The sequence below is a fragment of the Lindgomyces ingoldianus genome (genome assembly GCF_010093535.1).
Source record: "Lindgomyces ingoldianus strain ATCC 200398 unplaced genomic scaffold BDR25scaffold_6, whole genome shotgun sequence".
NCBI lineage: Eukaryota > Fungi > Ascomycota > Dothideomycetes > Pleosporales > Lindgomycetaceae > Lindgomyces > Lindgomyces ingoldianus.
Window position 1 is genome coordinate 742925 of NW_022985167.1, and position 17624 is coordinate 760548.

A 17624-nucleotide genomic window follows, 5' to 3' on the forward strand; every position below is an offset into this window, starting at 1 on the left:
AGAGGTGTGGCCCAGTGAGTGAGGGCGTCTACTCATCGGCGTAGGTACCGTAGAGTACGCACTCAAGGAGCCGGCGGCCACTCAGCCCGACGTTGCAGACTGCGTCGTAACATGTAGCGAAGATCATTGGGTAGATGGGAGCTAGCTTTGGAATGCAAGCCGCCGCAACAAGAAGATATACACAAGACCCGGCTGCAGGAAATTCAAGAGTGTCCTGGCACTCACTGACCGTCGGGGCTGTTCCATGGAGTCGACTATTAGTGAGCTGTTCTAAGTTTACCAGTTTCTCAAAATGACTGGCGACGCTCTAGGGGCCGCCGAGCGCCGCAGACTCGTAAAATAGAGCCACTAACGCAATCTGCGAGAGAAGGCAAAGTGGTGTGCAGACGCAGACGTAGAACAACGGGGTCAACACAACCCAACGACCATTTATTCGGGTCGGCACACGGGAGCTAGCACCCTGGAACATGAAACAGGGCTGTCATGACGAAGACAGCGTGAGCGCCTCCCGAGTAGTTCGGTCTGGAGGCTGACCAAAAAGGGGGAAAGCCATTAGGAACAAAGGCAATGGCGGGAGCGCTCAAGGCAGCACCGTGCTAGAAGGAGCGCTAAGGCGACGTCCCGGAAAAAAATTTGAATCGATCCCGGCCGAGAGAACGTCGGAGGACGTTTGAGAGGGGAACCAATGGACGGAGCGATGAAGGCATTTGCCTTATGGGTCAGTTCTTATCTCACCCAACCCAAACCCCCATTGGCCTCGGTACACATTCTGAAGGAAATATTTAAGCGCTCTGGCTGAGTCTATCATTACTTTTGAGATCGATGAAGCAGGTGTCAGTATTTCTCTGCAAATTTGGAGGGCCAATGTACAGGGTCACAAAACTAAAACTCCGCTCCCGGGCTGCTCACCGGTATTTGAATTCCCTGCAGGTGTAGGGGATGCCACAAGGCTGCAATCTCAAAGATTTCAATGAAGCCGAGGTTGAGCTCCCCTTGAATGCAGGTCGGTATCGTCAGCTGGTAGTTGCTGAGGATCAAAGGATACTGAGTGAGATGTGACGCTTGCGAGGGCCGTCTCCACCAGTTGAGAAGGTTACAGCTGAGGCCCCACATCCTCTCCGCATGCAATGGGAAGGCTCACGGGCGGATAGATTGAGGCTGCAGAAATAGTTGCTTGGCCATCTGCACGTTGTCGTCTATCAGAGTGAGGAGAGGAGATCAGTAGAACGCCACTCTGCAGAGGTCTCCTCTTCACCGCCGCACCTCAATCTCATTTTCTTGATTCAGGACAATGGATGATGCGATTGTCTGAACAAGGGCTGTATCGCATCGCGGACGTTTGGAAACCTTGCAGAGTTAGACTATACTCCTAACCATGGACGACCTCTAACTCACTGACTTCGAACGAACCCTCAGGAATTGTGGCAAAGCCTCTGTCGTAGCTCAGAGCAGAATCACGCAGCATAAATCCATAGCCTAGCAAGGGGTTACTCACGGTTGCTGCTTAGGAAGTGCCGATATCGTCCTCACGGTCGTCCACGCTGCGGTGTGGCAAGTCTCTCAACCTATTCTACCATACAGCGTAAGCTTTGGCGGGGGTCGAATACAGGGAAGTGGGTTCTGCTGGTGCGCAATGTTGTCGTTGTCAATGCGACTGATTCTATAATGCGCACGCCGTCTGAGAATCAACCGGTGAAACAGAGGACTTTGTGGTTGAGAGAACCCCCTATGTGGCTGGAGTCACCGAACGCTAGTAGAGACACCACATACCTCTTTATTCACCTCCTGGAGGACGGCAAGACGACATGTGGTAACGGAATGTCGTGGGCCCATCACCGATGGTGCTCTGCGACAAGGCATCAAGCCGCATCAAGCCACAGCATGTCTGTTCGTTTGGCAAGCAAGCATTAACACGTGTAGTATGGATGCTGCCTTAACCAGGCAGGTATATTTTTGATGCTGATGTCGAACAAGATTGAGTCCCGGAGACGCCGACCGTACCAATGCCCTGCCTTTAGATCGAGGAAAGCCGCAGAAATTGATGAACACTTTTAGTGCACGCCATTAATACCAAGAAATGACCTCCTCTTCCGCACGGCAGTCGCCAGCTCCTCGAGGAGGGCCTCGGTGTCCTCCCAATTGATGCATGCATCCGTGATACTCACGCCATACTTGAGTCCTCCCTTGCCTTCGCTGGGCACTTTCTGGTTGCCTGTATGTTGTTAGCGGGCTGCTAAACCAAAACCGTGTGACGAACCGACCTTCGTTGATGTTGCTCTCGATCATGACACCCATGACGCCGGTCTCTCCGGCTGCGATCTGCTCGGCCAGGACGTGACCAACTTTTGGTTGATTCTTGTGGTTCTTTTCGGAGTTGCCGTGACTGCAGTCCACCATCAACCGAGCATTGAGTCCTTTTTGCGCTAGCTTCTCGCGCGCATCTGCGATGCTCCTCGCGTCGAAATTGGTGCCCTTCTTGCCACCTCGAAGAATAGCGAAACAGTCCTCGTTGCCGACGGTACCTACGATGGCGACGACACCTGGTTTGGTAACAGACAAGAAGTGGTGGGGGTGCTTAACGGCGCCAATCGCATCAATAGCGACATCCAGCGAGCCATCGGTGCCATTTTTAAAACCCACGGGGAAGGACAGGCCTGATGCCAGCTCGCGGTGCAGCTGCGACTCGGTTGTCCTTGCACCAATTGCGCCCACACTCAACAAATCCGCTAAAAATTGGGGAGAGATGGTATCTAGCATCTCGCTTGCCAAAGGCATGCCCTTCTCGGTCAGATCCACGAAGAGCTGCCTTGACACCCGCAATCCCTTGTTGATCTTGAAGGTGTTATCAATATCTGGGTCGTTGATCAGACCCTTCCAGCCGACGGTGGTTCGGGGCTTCTCGAGGTATGAGCGCATGACGATAAGCAGGTCGTCCTTGTATTTCTCCTTCATCTTGAGCAAACGATCGCAGTATTCGAGCGCAGCTTTGGGGTCATGGATCGAGCATGGTCCGATGACTACGAGCAGTCTCCTCTGGGCATCTCTACCCTGAACGATCTCGACGGCTTCATTGCGCCCTGCGAGGACGGTTTCCTTTGACTTGGCCGACTGGGGGATTTCGTGCTGAAGAAGATCCGGGGGGGTCAGGGGATTGTAGCCTCGAATGCGCCAATCTTCTGAGTTCTCCTTGTCGCCGACCGACTTGTTCTCAATGTAGAACTGCAGAATAAGTGTTAATAGTGTTGTTTCGTAGCGAATGGGCAGTGCTTCTACTTACAGACATGGCTCTATGATGTCTAGATGCACGAAAGGTAGGAGAAAGAGCAATTGCAGAATGAGAGACACAGTAAAGCTTGTGGTATGAACGCTAAGTTTACCATTTCTCTGCTGATGGGAGAGTTGGAGCTTTTATGAGTCGGGAACAGGTGCTCGTCCGACATTCGGGAGAGCGCTGATTGGCTACGGCAGGGCGGCGAACATGTCTTTTGCTCATAGGCGAAAGGACTTTCAAGTGGCGATCGCCCTCCGCCGTGGACTTTTTCACACCCGCTCCTCATCGGGCATTGAAATAGACATAAGCTTATATATCACTGTTCGCACCGTACACCGCACGACACACCTTACGTCAATCGAAGGACTAATGAGCTGGGTCATGCACAGTGGCTGTGCGATGAAAAGCCCTCTTCATTCACGGCGGAGCTTATTCAAGGATGGAATGCTGAGTCGGAGGCTGTTTCTTTATGATCTTGGTCGATCGTTCTCAAGAGTTTGGACACGATTCTGTTCATGATGATAGCTCGACGTGGATGTAGACATAGGCTAGGTCCTCTTTGGCTACGTCATTCAGATGGCATTCGGAACGCGTCCGGCATCACCGCTAATATCCGAATGGTGCTTTCTCATACCACCTATTCCTCAATAATTAATTCTTAACATAGTAAGGCCGAGGTTGCCATGGCTCTCGACTACTCCTTCCCCACCATCCCCATCAGCTACGTCAGCTCTTGCCTCGGGAGCCCTTCTTGCCCCTCCCTCCTCGACCGCCTGCCCGCCGCATCCCTCGCTGACTTCCAACCCGTCGAACTCTCTCCTTCCTGGACATCTTCTTCGGCTTTCATCACCTCAGCCACGCGCTTGGCCCTAAGAACTACGCTGAGATAGACGCCGTAGCCACCGAGATCAATAAACGATGTGAGGAGAGGGGCCTCAAAATCGTGATGCTACACCCTTTCTTGAATTTCGAGGGCTGGCTCGAAGGCTTCCATGGCCTCAAATGCGTGTTCGAGCGCGCTCGCGGCTGGATCAGCATCATGTCAGCTTGTAGAGTGGATGTGCTGCTGTCGGGTTTTCGGATACACCACTTGACAGATTGGACCGAAACCAGATGACACACGGTTTGTGAAACGTGGGTTTCGGTCTGCGTGCGGGAATTGGTGCTGGTCCATGCCTGCGCCGGATTGGCTGGATGTATGGAATACTGTAAAGGAGGTGGATAGACTGTATATCGGGCTTTGACTTGATACTCTCTAGACTGTGGGCGGAGAATGGTTCACATCGTACTACTTTCTCCGGCCCTCCCGAGGGCGTTTCGAAAGACGAGTTATAGAAGAGGTTCAAGATGTCCCTCAATGAGCGCAGCAATACCATTTCTAAGGAGAAATTTTATATCCTCCAGATCAGCGACGCTTATATGGCTCCGTCACCTTTCACCAAGCAAGCTGATGACAGCTGCTTGTTGTCCTGAGGGAGATGGAGCCGTGGCTACAGGCCTTTATCATGCAACAGCGGATACTTTCCAGACCAGCTTCAAGTGTTGATTTAGCTATGAAATGTTCGATAGCGGGCCTGAAGGCAGGAGTAAGGACACAGATCTCCTTACGTACATTCAAACAGCGAAGAACGTGCAGGGGAGGCTGGTGGAATACGCGGGAAGAACTTGCCGTATCTACCATTAGGTGGCATTGAACTGCGAGAGGATCTCGAACAAATCGATGGGGGCCTATCGCTATGGGGCGACAATATTTCCTGTAAGTGGCTATACACAGGGAAACCATCATACAGACAAGGGACAGAAAAACAGTTAGTCAGAACAATACTAGGATTCAATATCAAACAATACTATCCTATTCTAGCAAGCACAGGCACTCGTCGTGCCTAGACTCACTTTCGCCGTCTCAACTAAAACAAGCAGTACCAACAAGGTGCTCGTCGTACTAACGACACCCTTACCATTTCCACACTCTCCGTCCTTAGGATCCTTTCCAGATTTATTCCTACTATCATTTATCAGCAGTGCAATTCTCAAGCAGGGGACTGAGTGCACTTAGCACTTCTGTCCGGGATAAGGGCACCACCCAGTACTTTCAAGCTTTTCTCCCTTCCTAGTCGCCGGTGACGTCGGTTTCTGAGCCTTAGTTTTCGTTGCGGTTACAAACGTCGTTTTCGCGGCGCCCTTTCCACAGAGCTCGCCGGGATAAGGATATGGGCAATGCGCCCCTTCACCGATGACAACGGTTGAACCAACTAGCAGTGCTGAAGAGGCTTTGAAAGATGGAGCTCGGATGTGAGAAGATCTAGGGGTTGGAGTTGGGTTTGGGTTTGACAATTCCTTGGGCTTGAACATCGTGTTGGAGTGGGTGGCGGACAATGACTTCCTAGGAACCTGAATCGTGCCAACGCTTTGGCTAGTTGTCTTGTCCGCAACTTGGTCTCCAGATTTCGCTGGCACTAGGACTTTCGTTGCAGTGTTAAGTTGTAGCGCTACGTGAGGAGGGTTAGCCCCCATCAGTGTAGAGGGATGTGAGGCAGAAACGGTGGATACTTGGGCGGGCACACCGTTCGAGACCCTTGACTTTGTGTCAATAAGCTCACCTTCGATGAACCCAATGTTGTTAGATCGCTTGTGTCGCTGCGGAGTCGCGGTTGGGGTGACGGGGACAACGAGCACGGTTGTGGGAGATTTTGACACTGGAATGACAACTACAGCGGTGGATGAGGGCTCTAGAGAGATCGGTGGAAGCTGGGAAGGAGCTAGAACATGTGAAGAAGTCACTAGTGCTTGGAAGGAAGGAAAAGGTACTTGAGACAACCCAGAGCTCGGTGCTCCAGAAGCTGCTGGTACTTGACTCGATTCTGCAGGTGCACTGCTTGGGAAAGCAACTAGTGCGGCGGAGTAATTATCCTCTGAAGTTGGCCGAAAGGGTGCGGAGGAAGGAATAGTTTTTATGGAGGAATCTCCGTAAGGCATAGTTGATGCACCTATTATAGCAGAAGCACCAGTGAAGCTAGGAATCGGGGGGGCGCTAACAGGCCCTGCAGATATAGCGACTAGAGTGGTGTTTTGGTATGGTGCACCAATGGTAACATATGATAGGAGTTCTCCCAACGTAGGTGTCGGGGGCACCCTAGACGGTTGACCGGTAGTGTAATCCGTCTCTGTGACAATAACTAGATTCGGATCGACCGCCCAAGACAGGGTTGGGCCTGGGGGAACTGCTAGGGTCGCTGTGATAGCTACTACAGCAAGACCATCAGCGTTTGACGCTCTAGGTTCATCGTGGTGACGAATAACTGCCCCAATAACTGCTTGAGCAGTAAAGAGAGCTAGGGGGATGATTTTTGTGATCATTGCGCTGGTGTGTTGTAGATTTCTTGACATTTTGTTGCGGCCGAGTAGTGTTAATTCGATTAAGCATGGGTCTTTGCAATAGAGATTTTGTGGGGGGGGTGGAATAATAATGGGAGATCTATATTTAAATAGCTAATCGGCATATGTACAATACATCAGGCGAATTTGTGGAACAAACAAGCAGAATATGTACCCTTTTTGTGAAGGGAATACCGCAGATTTTACATAACGATAGCATTGTGAATCGACACGGAAAACGGGGAAGGGAAAATAACGGTTATTCAATAATGAAGGATATTCTTAGGGTAACCTGTTCTTATTTATTCTGTATATGATACCAAATATAAAACGTAGTGAGGGTAACTTACGATGGAAACTGCATTCTAACAATTTTATACATAGCTAGAGGTGAGGAGTAACATATATACCTTCCCCAGTTGTGTACCCTGTTATTTGATAACGTATTGTACTCTTTCAAAGGCCCCCTAAAGCTTGAGCAAGTTCAGGTTAGGCTTTATTGTGTTGCTATAGTTTATATTGCACCTTACCCTCTCCCCGCACAGTGGGTCTTGGGGGGGATTTAGGCGTAGGGAAAAGCCGCCTCATTAATTCGTTGTTAGACAAGAAGGGACTAACTCGAGATGTACGTGCAAATCCTCTATCAACTCAGAGACCGTTTCGAGCTAAATCAACGATACAAAACATAGAGCTACACTGATGGAGTTACATGCGCTTATGTTGTGATCGAGTACCATTCTTGAGACGAGCAGGTAAATAGCCTACTCCGTTTCTTCACCTGGGTGACATCATGGGGCTACAACGAGTGCGTCAATAGAGTGCTGATTTAAGGAATGCCAGCATGTAGTGGCATTCGGTATTTATCCCATCCGCTAGAATAAGCCTCCACTGGCATCCTCTGTCATTTATCGCCTTTTTCTTCGAGAGTATGGCCATCATTACATCCCCATTGCAGGCTCTCATTACTGGAATGAGGAAGCCATTGATTCAATGAAGTCGGACATGCCTGGCCTTTGGGATACGTTCAACGGCGGTGTCGAAGCCTACCTCAATTGTGTCTATGGCCTCATTGACCACACCTTCGAATAGGTGTTCCGAATGATATCACTAGCAACCAGCACAGTTGGCTCTCGCTCGGGAGAGGAAGTACGAGCTGCATTACGGACTCTTAACGCGACGCTTCTCCATCGTCAGGGAATCGTCAGGTACGGCACGGAGACATCACTCAAGACTATCAAGATCGCATGTTAGCCCTGCAAACTATAGGCCAACCTATGGAGCCTTGTTACAGTGCAGCAAATATGAAATATGGTGCAGTTATTCATTCGCCTCAAATACACAGAAACTAATTCTTCACTAGGGTCTGGAAGTGATCGTCGCCGAAAGTCTCATATCACGAACAGCTTCCGTCCCCAAATACTCTTCTTCGATAACCACCGACGCCAGTTCCGCGACAAATTCTCAATCATATTAGATGACCTTCATACCAAGGCGAAAGGTCTCATGGCAAAGCAAGTCAGCTTCTTTCGGTCATTGTCTCCTGACGTTATACATCGATTGAGGCTGTTGCTATAGCTCGTTACATTTCCAACGCTTCTATGCAAAGCATATTCACACCTATGGTGGAATGTAAACAGGTTGAATTTAATCTATTGAACCTCTTGCTAGAACTCACTACAACCTTAACAAGATGCAAATACCCTTATAAATTACCCCAGCTATGTCCTACATTAAGTGATACGGTGCAGTATTAACTTACAGCCAGTACCTGCGGGTTGTCAGAAAATGAAGACGTAGTGTCTGAACACTGAAGAAGCCCACACGTTGCTAACAGAGAATAATCGCAAACCATCTGATTGATTCAGAGTATTGCGGCGACCGCAAACAAAATTCCCAATATACAACCTCTTGCAATTGCATATTGTGAGCTGGCTCTCTCAACGTTCTGTTTGAGAAGAAAAATTAAAAAGTCTGCACTTCGCATCACCTTTAGTTACAGCGTCGCTCTTTGTCGGAAAGGGAGGAGGGCGCACAGGACTCAAGATCACTGAAAATAAGCCAAAAAAAATCTGAGGTCCTGCCCGGAACTACTGGCGTCAGTTTTATTTTAACGAAGAGTGGATTTGCGCTTACTCGAACCGGGGTCGCCGGAATGCTCTGAACCGATCAGAATCCGAAGTGCTAACCCCTACACCACAGGACCTGTGTTTCAATGAATTATACCATATTCGAGTATTGTAAAATAAATATACACAATATTGAAATATAGAATACCTTCGAATTCGTGGCAAAACCCTTAGGCTTGAGGATTCTTCGTTTAAGAGCTAATTATAGAAAGAGGCGGTGAGTGGGGTCAAAAGAGCGGGAGAGGGGAGACTTGCAATGGGCCACTTGGTTGGGGTGATAAAACGCCAAATGTGTGCGTCTTGGCAGTGTGAGCTGAGATGAAATTCACTTGTTGGGATATGCTTGTTGGAAAATGCTTGTGATTTCGGATGAAAGGCTTTCCTTAGTTAATGGAGCCTGGTTTTGCATCTTCTGCAAGATTGGGCATGGGTGGTTAAGAAGAGAGCAATCGTAGTCATCGGAATGAAGTATTATGTTGGTCTCATGAACAGAAGCCCGGGAGTACTGTAAGAATCTCCAGCCCTGTTTGATGGGGGTATATTTAAGCGCTTATTACGTAGGAAATTCCTTTCACCAGTCATAAAATTACTGGACCACAACCGACCTAGAGCCCGAACCGCTTCGAACCACTCCCCTGATCTCTCGCTCCCTGTTCTCAGTTATTCACAGCCTGCACAATCGCGCCCTCCCGTCCCTGGTCAAGTTCGTCCAGCAGAGCAATATCCTCCTCGGTCAGCTCAAAGCCGAACACATCGGCATTACTCGTGATCTTGGCCATGGTGTCGCTCTTTGGAAGAGGTATCCATCCCTTTTGTAGAGAGTATCGGATGAGGATTTGGTTGGTAGTCTTGTGCAGTCTCTCAGCAATACCGATCAGAGTCGTGTGGTGGTCTTTTTGGTTGCGGACGATCGGGGAGTAGGCTTCGATGACGATTTCATTCTTCTTACAATACTCGACGATCTCGCGCTGTTGGCACCAAGGATGAAGCTGTGAACCATGTCAGCGTATCTAATTCAAGCAGCTCGAGGGGCTAGCTCCAAGCCAATGGCCGGAGCGAGCACAGCGTGACTTACCTCGATCTGGTTGACACTCGGGGGCCAAACCTTCGCGAACTCCTTCATCTCTTCAATGTGCTGGATACCATAGTTCGAAACACCGATATCCCGAACCTTCCCGTCCTCCCTTGCCTCTTCTAGCGCAAGCCACATAAGTTTCCTACTCTCTGCGCCGCCATTCGGACTGTGGATGAGGAACAAGTCGATGTAACCATCTTCATCGTCGAGGTTTGTGATGCTCTCCAATACCATCCTGTACGTCGCTTCAATGTCTTTCCCAGCATAGAGTATCTTGGATGTTATGTAGAGCTCTGAACGGGGAAGCTTTGACTCGCGGATCGCGCGACCAACCGAGATCTCATTGCCGTAGTATTGCGCAGTGTCGATGTGGCGGTAGCCGGCGCTGAAGGCTTTAAGGCAGGACAATACACAGGTCGGTGGCTGGGCCTGATAGACACTAAATCCGAGGATCGGGATGCTGTTTCCTGAGTTAGGGAGAGGGAGGGTAGAAGAAACAGAGAGCTTCGTTGACGGCATCTTGAAGAAATCTACCGGCATGTGTTAGCCGGTAGAGTTGGGGATAGGGTGGGGAAGAACTCGAGCAACAGCGAAGAGATATAAAAGCTCACCATGAAGTGGCTGTTGAAGGCATTTGGTGAAAGGGTGATAGGGAGGCGCAGTGACGAACAGCGCACTCCTGAACTCCCTGGGGTTACCATTTATTTGCTTGCGGCACAAATCCCCCTACGCCGCAGCCATAAGATACCACCTTTGTATGGTCGTGAAATCGGTGTTGTGCAGCCGTGGCATGGGGTAGAACGCCTCAAACTTCCGGAGGGTTCATCCTCATGAGCTGTTGTTTAACTTCGAATAAGGGATTAATAAGGATAACTTTTGATGCGATCGACTCCTCTGATGGGTCTTACGACCCCTACAATTGAAGAGCCAACCTTCACACGAGGAAGGTAGGCGCTAATTAGTGTGCCAGTACATGCCTCCTTCACCGTTCACGCTAGCTCCTTTTAGTGGCCAGTGCCACCCCTGCCCCCAGTTGGGCTTTCACGTGATGTGGCGTCAGCTTGTTGAGTGCTGCTACCCCAACATTGAGTTTTTGCAACACCCAAGAACGCAGTCCGAATCCGCCAAGATGGTGCTCCAAGCCATAAAATATTCGCGGGGTCAATTGGAGATACTCGACCAACTCAAATTGCCTCATGCCGAAGAATACGATCACATTTACTCCAGCATGGATGCATGGCACGCCATAAAAGAGATGCGAACGCGGGGGGCCCCTGCAATTGCTATCGTGGCTGCTCTCGCATTAGCAGTTGAATTGGTCAATATGAAGTTATCACCGGTTGCTGAGGAGGTCAAGGCTTTCATCATTGAAAAGTTGGACTATCTTGTCACAAGTCGACCGACTGCAGTCAATCTTGCAGATGCCGCCAAAAAGTTGACCAAGGCCGTCGAACGGGCTACCAGCAAGGAGGGCGCGACTGGGGCGGATGTCCGAGAAGCATATGTCCAGACAGCAGAGAAGATGCTAGTGGATGATGTGAGTGACAATGAGAATATCGGGAAGCATGGCGCGGAGTGGGTTATCAACAACACAGAAGCAGGCAATAAGGGTCCGGTTAGCATGGTGACGCACTGCAACACAGGGTAGGGCAAAGCTCTTCGTTTGTGCTCTGCGCAGATGCTGATGGCCTAGATCCCTTGCTACTGCTGGATACGGCACTGCACTCGGTGTCATACGTTCACTCCATTCGAAAGGGGCCTTGAAGCATGCATTCTGTACCGAGACAAGACCATATAACCAGGGCTCGAGACTCACGGCATTCGAGCTGGTTCATGACAACATACCCGCAACCTTGATCACAGATTCCATGGCGGGATGTCTACTTCGACTGAGAGGATCGGCAGAAAATATTGCCGCAATTGTGGTTGGAGCAGATCGTGTCGCGGCAAATGGCGACACTGCGAACAAGATTGGCACTTACCAGCTGGCGTTTCTTGCCAGAGGCCACGGAATCAAGTTCCTCGTCGCAGCTCCGCGGACCACTATTGATCTTGATACAAGGTCTGGAGACGACATCATCATCGAGGAAAGGCCTGGAAAGGAAGTCACTCTGGTTAAGGGACCACGGCACGATGGCGTTAGCCTGGACCTGAACGTCGTGGAGACTGTTAGCATTGCTGCGAATGGTATTGGGGTATGGAATCCTGCTTTCGATGTGACTCCCCATGAGCTCATTGACGGAATTATCACCGAAGTTGGGGTGGTGGAGAAGGACAGCAGTGGGGAATTCCACCTTGAGCAAGTTTTCAAGAGTGAGGGTCTGAAGGACAAGTCTTCAACGATTGGAGGGGTATAGCACATCTCCAACCTTCTAATACGTCCATCGTCCATTGCACCGTATAATCCTAGGCAGAGTTGGTGTGGGTGAGGTCCTGGGACACATATAACCCTTCCTCGATGTTTTTATTCATTGCAATCGTGAGCGTCGTGAATCCCGAACGACTATTAACTCTGAGAGACCTGTAACCGTCTATCCCTTTCTTGTCATTACGTCTTCACAGATGGCTACTGGTTATTCCAGCACCTTTCTGGCTTGAAGTGCGCCATTTTTTGTTGAGCCACTGCCTTCACGATTCGTCGAAGATGGGTCGCTGTTGGAGGCAGACGGCTTGGACTGTTCCTTACATTTTCGTTCCTCTTCGTCCGCTTTCGCCAGGAGCTCCTCAATCTTCTTCTCCAATGTGTCTAGGTGATTCTCTAAAGCGGCAGCAGCTCGTTCGCCTCTTGCGAGGTCTTTAAATGCCTGCAGAGGTCTTTCAGTACATTTCAAGTAGCCTACTTCTAGAACTGACCTGGGCAAAGTCCGGTTCTTGGTGGACACCCCTAGTGTCTTCATTCTGCCGGGTCTGCTCGCCCGACATAGTAAAGAGGCTCGATGTGTGCGGTCGTGGAGGTGGCGGCTAACTGGCGGAGACGTCGAAGCCTAGGATGGCTCGGTGGAGCCAATGGTCCTGTCGGATGACGACGCTAGCGCGAATCGGAGCTGTACACTCGAAGCACAGCACAGACTCTCCTAACCTCACCTCCCACCATCACCTCCAGATCTCACGCGCCTGCTTTCTTGATATATTAATAACACCGCCCATGCGGACTCTCTTGACCACTTGATTGACTTGCGACACGCCAGCCGTCATGTTTTCGGGGTCCAACTCCTACTTAGGGGGAGGCAATAGCGCCCGACCTGGACAGCCTCAGTATGGCCAGCAGCCGCCATTCCAACAGCCTGGAGGCTTCCAGGGGGGGTTGGGACCTCAGCCGACGGGATTTGGAGGAGGCCCAATCCAACCTCAGTTCACAGGCTTTCCGGGACAGCCGCAGAGCTTCGCGCAGCAGCAGCAGCAGCAGCAGCAGCAGCAACCGCAGTTCACCGGCTATCTAGGTCAGCAAGGCCAGTCTTTCCAGCAGCCTCCACAGCAACAGCCTCCACAGCAGCAACTCTTCCAGACCGGCGCACCCCCTCCACAGCAACCTCCCCCACCCCAGCAGATTCCACAACTTACGGGTATGACTTCATCGCAGATGGCAGATTCATTTCGAGGGTCCTCATCCCAGCCTCCCCCTCCGCCTCTACCTACGAAATCGTCCAAGATTCCGAACATCAGGCTGTCGTTCATAACAGCACAAGACCAAGCAAAGTTCGAGCAGCTATTCAAGTCTGCCGTGGGCAATGCGCAGGCACTGTCTGGTGACCAGGCCCGGGATTTACTGCTTCGATCGAAGCTGCCTGGTGACGCTCTGTCTGCTATTTGGTAAGCCTATACACTCCAACAAAGAGTAAAACATTCATGAAGAATAGGACACTCTCCGACACGACTAAATCTGGCCAGCTCCTGTTCCCCGAGTTCGCCCTCGCCATGTACCTCTGCAACCTCAAGCTGACCGGCAAGGAGCTGCCCAATACTTTGCCTGAGCGCGTTAGGAACGAGGTCTCAAGTATGGTGGATATTATTTCGTTCGGTGTGCCAGATGAGCAGCCAAGCCGACCAGCACCTGCCTCTAATGCCCCAAAATTTGATGAACCCCTGAATCAAAGCTCCCAGCAAATACCAACCATACAGCAGCCTCAGCCCCAGCAGTCCAACAGCCAGATTCTTTCGTCCCTTGTTTCTCACCCCACCGGATTTGGTCAATCCCCTATGGGTCTTCAATCTCACCCAACAGGTTTCAGTCAAACTCAACCAACAGGTTTCGGACAGGCTCCAGGCAGTAGTTACAATGGCCCGCGGCCGCCAATGCCACCGATGCCCACTGGATTTGGTTCAAATTTAACTCCCACTCAAACTGGTATGGCTCCATTGAATGCCCAACCTACCGGAATTCCCGGGCAATGGGGCTTGGTCAATACTCCAGCCACAGGCCTCCCAAACATTGAATCATTGGCACAGCGTATGATGCCTCAGACTGGACGAGAAGGCGGGAATTATACCACAGCTGGACTCAGCGGCAATGCGACCATTCCATGGGCCATTACTAAAGGTGAAAAGAGGCTGTACGACGATACTTTCAAAGCTTGGGACGGTTTTGGCAAAGGTTTCATTGCCGGAGAACAGGCGATCGAAATTTTCGGACAGAGTGGACTCCCAAAGCCTGACCTCGAACGGATCTGGACTCTTGCTGACTCTGCTGACCGAGGTCGGCTCAATCTAGATGAGTTCGCTGTGGCAATGCATCTCATCTATCGAAAGCTAAACGGATATCCTGTGCCAAATCGTCTTCCTCCAGAGCTCATTCCCCCGTCAACTCGCAATATCAATGACTCGATCGGCGCGATGAAATCACTCCTTTCTCGTGATGCGGAGGAACGCAAGAATTCCGGAGCATTTCTTCAACCTCAGAGGACTGGTGTCAGCTATCTAAAGTCTCATTCGTTCCGGGCAGGTAGCCCAGCAAACGCTGGACGCAAGGACGCGACAGTCTTTAGGAACAATGATGATCAAATAGGCTATCGCTCAAGTGCACGGCATCGCTTGGGAGCAGGTGGTCGCTCCCCGTCGCCTGCAACGCCCTCGTCCCCTGGATCTGAACGTTTGCAAGACGAACTTTCCATTGAACAGCTGAGAAAGCTGGTCAAGGAGAAACAAATCCTTCTAGACGCCATTGATATCCGGGATGAGAACCAGGCTGATGAGGATGATGCCCTCGACCGTAGAGATCGACGAGAGGCCGAGGACCTCTACCGCCGCATCCGCAGGATTCAAGAAGACATTGATGCTCACCCAAATGCGTCGATGAGGTCGAGCGATTCAGATGCAGAACGTCGTGCACTCAAACGCCAATTGCAAAATCTGACCGACCACTTGCCAGAGCTAGCTTCAAATGTGCGTCGAACGGAGCGCGAAATTGCTGATGCCCAGCTCGAGCTCTTCAGGCTAAAAGACGCAAAGGCGCACCCTGGTGCTGCGGCCTCAATTGTCGGAACCGGACCAGGAGGCTTGATCACAGAAGCAGACCGGCTGAAGGCCCGTGCTAAGGCGATGATGCAAGCCCGTTCTGCCGCTCTGACTGGAAAGCCCATCCCTGCTGGCGATGACACTGGAGCTGCGGCTGAGCGCTTGGAGAAGGAGAGCTCGCGCGTTCGATCTGAGAGGGAAAATAACGAACGAATGATCCGGGAAGTTGAAGATAGCGTCAATGAATACACGAGAGGACTTGAACTGAACCTTAAGGAAGGCGGTCACGATAACAACAGCGAACACGAGAGGCGTAGATGGGAGGACGGCTTGGGAGTGGAGGATGAGGTGAAGGACTTCATCTTTGATCTCCAACGAAGTAGCAGAGCTGCTCGGGTTCGAAAGGAAGAGTGAGTCTTCATATACCAGTATAGTAGAGTGCCATTAACATGATACAGCTCCTCCCATGACCGCTTTGCAACGTCTTCTCGAGTGGAAGAGAGCAGGTCATCAACATCTTCTCGGTACGAAAGCCCCGCCCGGGCCTCTGAGCCATCACCTCGTCCTGGAGCTTCTGCTGGCGGCGGGTCATACGCTTCTTACAAGACTCCCGAGGAGCGTGCTGCGTTTATCAAACAGCAAGCCGAGCAGCGGATGGCTGAGAGGTTGGCTGCTTTGGGCCTTCGCCCGCCACCCAAGGCCGCTGAGACACCTCAACAGCGGCAAGAACGTGAGAGGAAGGAGCGAGAGGAGAAACTTCGTCAAGCCGAAGAAGAGGATGCACGGCGTGAGGAGGAGAGGCAACGACGCCTCGCCGATGAGTCCATCGCACCCCCATCTACAGCTAAATCAAGCGGGAAAAAGCCTCCACCTCCTCCTTCTCGCAAAAACAAGGCCGAGGTTACTCAGCATGACGCGAGACAAGCCGAATCAGATGCCAAGAGGGTTGAGAATGAAAGGGCTGAGAGGGCTCTGCGCGAACAGCAAGAAGCCCAGGAAGCGGAGAGGAAGCGTATGGAGTGAGTTCGCTCCATATATAACTTTACATGGCACTAACCAAGATAACAGGGATGAAGAGAGACGTCAAGAAGATGAGCTGGCCAAGGAACGCGAATCTGCCCAAGCCCGGCTCCGTGCTTTAGAGGATCAGGTTAAGCAGGGCAAAATCAAAAAGGAAGAAGAGAAACGTCGTAAACAAGCCGCACAACGTGAAGCTAAGGAGAAGGAAGCTCGTCTAGCTGCACAGCGCGCAGAAATTGAAGAAGCAAGAGAGCGAGAACGCCAGCTCCAGCTACAACTAGAAAGCCTCGACTCAGACGATTCCTCTGATGACGAAGGCCCACAGAACATCACTCCACAAGACACGACTCCAACTGCAAGCCAGGAACTGAGTCGGGAGACTGCACCACCTGCACCACCACCAATGCCACCAGCAGCTCCTCCGCTCCCGCGCCAGAACAGCACCCCACCCTCTTCCATGGCCAGCCCACCAGCGTCCTCCCTGACAAGCCCCCATCCGGGCATAGGAGATACAGAGACTAAGAATCCCTTCCTCAAGAAGATGGCCATGTCAAGTCAAGAGAACAACCCTACACCCACCCCCCCTCCCCCACCTAGTAATACTAGCGAGGTCTCCACTAATCCATTCCACCGACTGACCCAGGAGAATGCCAAAGCTGCTCTCGGTGAAACAGCTGCCTCACCTGCAAGTACCCGAACTCGAGCTAGGCCAGAAGAAGACGATTGGTCTGTTGTTGACTCGGATGATTCGTCTTCTGATGATGATGATGCCCCTCAAGGTGGTGCAAAGCAGCTTGCTTCAATATTGTTCGGCACAATGGCTCCTCCACGGCCATTGTCTTCCATGGACAATAAGAGTCCTCGGGCCGAGAGCCCAGCCGTAGCCTCACCCACAGGAGGAATTCCCCCACCTCCGCCAATGCCTACAGGAGGAGCTCCTCCGCCACCACCAGGGCCTCCACCAATGCCGAGCGGAGGTGCACCCCCTCCCCCTCCAATACCAGCCCCGAGGCCAGGTGGTGCGCCTAATGTTGGTGCTCTGCTAGGCGAAATTCAGATGGGGAAGGGTCTGAGGAAGGTAGAGACCAAGGATAGGAGTCAGGCAGCTGTATCTGGGCGAGTCCTGTAGAGTGGATTGGAACGATTGAGATGATTGAAACAGTTGGAGTGAGGCACTTATTGTATTCATAAATTGGCAATTGAATTAATTATATTTACTCGAAGTCGTCTTTAGGAGACCGCCAGGGGTATGTCATAGTACAATTCACCCTCCCAGAAAGGAAGGAATAGCCGATCACGTGGGCGG

The 17624-nt window shown here is 51.3% G+C and overlaps 8 protein-coding genes and 1 pseudogene across 9 annotated transcripts; 3 read left to right on the forward strand and 6 right to left on the reverse strand.

The window, feature by feature from the left end:
- Nucleotides 1-1955: 1955 nt before the first annotated feature.
- BDR25DRAFT_110609 (phospho-2-dehydro-3-deoxyheptonate aldolase) lies at nt 1956-3380 on the reverse strand. Its single transcript, XM_033683566.1, has 3 exons — nt 3278-3380; nt 2262-3219; nt 1956-2212 (listed from the first exon to the last, which is right to left on the reverse strand). Exons 1-3 carry the CDS (start codon nt 3281-3283, stop codon nt 2052-2054), a joined length of 1125 nt encoding a protein of 374 aa, XP_033551469.1. The 5' UTR covers nt 3284-3380; the 3' UTR covers nt 1956-2051.
- Nucleotides 3381-3872: 492 nt separating this feature from the next.
- Nucleotides 3873-4919, reverse strand: BDR25DRAFT_383977 (uncharacterized protein). Its single transcript, XM_033697846.1, has one exon. The coding sequence runs from the start codon at nt 4645-4647 to the stop codon at nt 4309-4311; it is 339 nt and encodes a 112-aa protein (XP_033551470.1). The 5' UTR covers nt 4648-4919; the 3' UTR covers nt 3873-4308.
- A 404-nt stretch (nt 4920-5323) lies between these two features.
- Nucleotides 5324-6658, reverse strand: BDR25DRAFT_311089 (uncharacterized protein; the record flags this gene model as incomplete). The annotated part of the gene is made up of 1 exon (XM_033691208.1): nt 5324-6658. One exon carries the CDS (start codon nt 6656-6658, stop codon nt 5324-5326), a length of 1335 nt encoding a protein of 444 aa, XP_033551471.1.
- A 113-nt stretch (nt 6659-6771) lies between these two features.
- BDR25DRAFT_351168 (uncharacterized protein) lies at nt 6772-8279 on the forward strand (the record flags this gene model as incomplete). The annotated part of the gene is made up of 9 exons (XM_033694815.1): nt 6772-6933; nt 7066-7147; nt 7192-7303; nt 7407-7464; nt 7523-7700; nt 7736-7792; nt 7841-7957; nt 7989-8181; nt 8222-8279. 9 exons carry the CDS (start codon nt 6772-6774, stop codon nt 8277-8279), a joined length of 1017 nt encoding a protein of 338 aa, XP_033551472.1.
- A 485-nt stretch (nt 8280-8764) lies between these two features.
- BDR25DRAFT_t11 lies at nt 8765-8849 on the reverse strand (annotated as a pseudogene). Its single transcript has one exon. The product of its transcript is annotated as a tRNA-OTHER (tRNA).
- Nucleotides 8850-9287: 438 nt separating this feature from the next.
- Nucleotides 9288-10777, reverse strand: BDR25DRAFT_254947 (Aldo/keto reductase). Its single transcript, XM_033686328.1, has 3 exons — nt 10459-10777; nt 9848-10377; nt 9288-9761 (listed from the first exon to the last, which is right to left on the reverse strand). Exons 2-3 carry the CDS (start codon nt 10364-10366, stop codon nt 9429-9431), a joined length of 852 nt encoding a protein of 283 aa, XP_033551473.1. The 5' UTR covers nt 10367-10377; nt 10459-10777; the 3' UTR covers nt 9288-9428.
- Nucleotides 10778-10976: 199 nt separating this feature from the next.
- On the forward strand, nt 10977-12204 carry BDR25DRAFT_215177 (Methylthioribose-1-phosphate isomerase; the record flags this gene model as incomplete). The annotated part of the gene is made up of 2 exons (XM_033684829.1): nt 10977-11491; nt 11541-12204. The coding sequence occupies 2 exons, from the start codon at nt 10977-10979 to the stop codon at nt 12202-12204; spliced, it is 1179 nt and encodes a 392-aa protein (XP_033551474.1).
- On the reverse strand, nt 12136-12808 carry BDR25DRAFT_301316 (uncharacterized protein). Its single transcript, XM_033689547.1, has 2 exons — nt 12701-12808; nt 12136-12651 (listed from the first exon to the last, which is right to left on the reverse strand). Exons 1-2 carry the CDS (start codon nt 12767-12769, stop codon nt 12421-12423), a joined length of 300 nt encoding a protein of 99 aa, XP_033551475.1. The 5' UTR covers nt 12770-12808; the 3' UTR covers nt 12136-12420.
- A 133-nt stretch (nt 12809-12941) lies between these two features.
- Nucleotides 12942-17523, forward strand: BDR25DRAFT_254949 (uncharacterized protein). Its single transcript, XM_033686329.1, has 4 exons — nt 12942-13657; nt 13705-15708; nt 15757-16317; nt 16367-17523. The coding sequence occupies exons 1-4, from the start codon at nt 13041-13043 to the stop codon at nt 17445-17447; spliced, it is 4263 nt and encodes a 1420-aa protein (XP_033551476.1). The 5' UTR covers nt 12942-13040; the 3' UTR covers nt 17448-17523.
- Nucleotides 17524-17624: the final 101 nt, after the last annotated feature.

Coding starts and splice junctions, on each gene's coding strand:
- BDR25DRAFT_254949 (XM_033686329.1), top strand. CDS start 13,041: ATGTTTTCGGGGTCCAACTCCTACTTAGGGGGAGGCAATAGCGCCCGA. Junction 15,709..15,756: donor GCTCGGGTTCGAAAGGAAGA/GTGAGTCTTCAT, acceptor AACATGATACAG/CTCCTCCCATGACCGCTTTG. Junction 16,318..16,366: donor GCGGAGAGGAAGCGTATGGA/GTGAGTTCGCTC, acceptor CCAAGATAACAG/GGATGAAGAGAGACGTCAAG.
- BDR25DRAFT_301316 (XM_033689547.1), bottom strand. CDS start 12,769: ATGTCGGGCGAGCAGACCCGGCAGAATGAAGACACTAGGGGTGTCCAC. Junction 12,652..12,700: donor AAGAACCGGACTTTGCCCAG/GTCAGTTCTAGA, acceptor AGACCTCTGCAG/GCATTTAAAGACCTCGCAAG.
- BDR25DRAFT_254947 (XM_033686328.1), bottom strand. CDS start 10,366: ATGCCGTCAACGAAGCTCTCTGTTTCTTCTACCCTCCCTCTCCCTAAC. Junction 9,762..9,847: donor CGAGTGTCAACCAGATCGAG/GTAAGTCACGCT, acceptor CATGGTTCACAG/CTTCATCCTTGGTGCCAACA.
- BDR25DRAFT_110609 (XM_033683566.1), bottom strand. Junction 2,213..2,261: donor CGAGAGCAACATCAACGAAG/GTCGGTTCGTCA, acceptor AACAACATACAG/GCAACCAGAAAGTGCCCAGC.
- BDR25DRAFT_383977 (XM_033697846.1), bottom strand. CDS start 4,647: ATGGTATTGCTGCGCTCATTGAGGGACATCTTGAACCTCTTCTATAAC.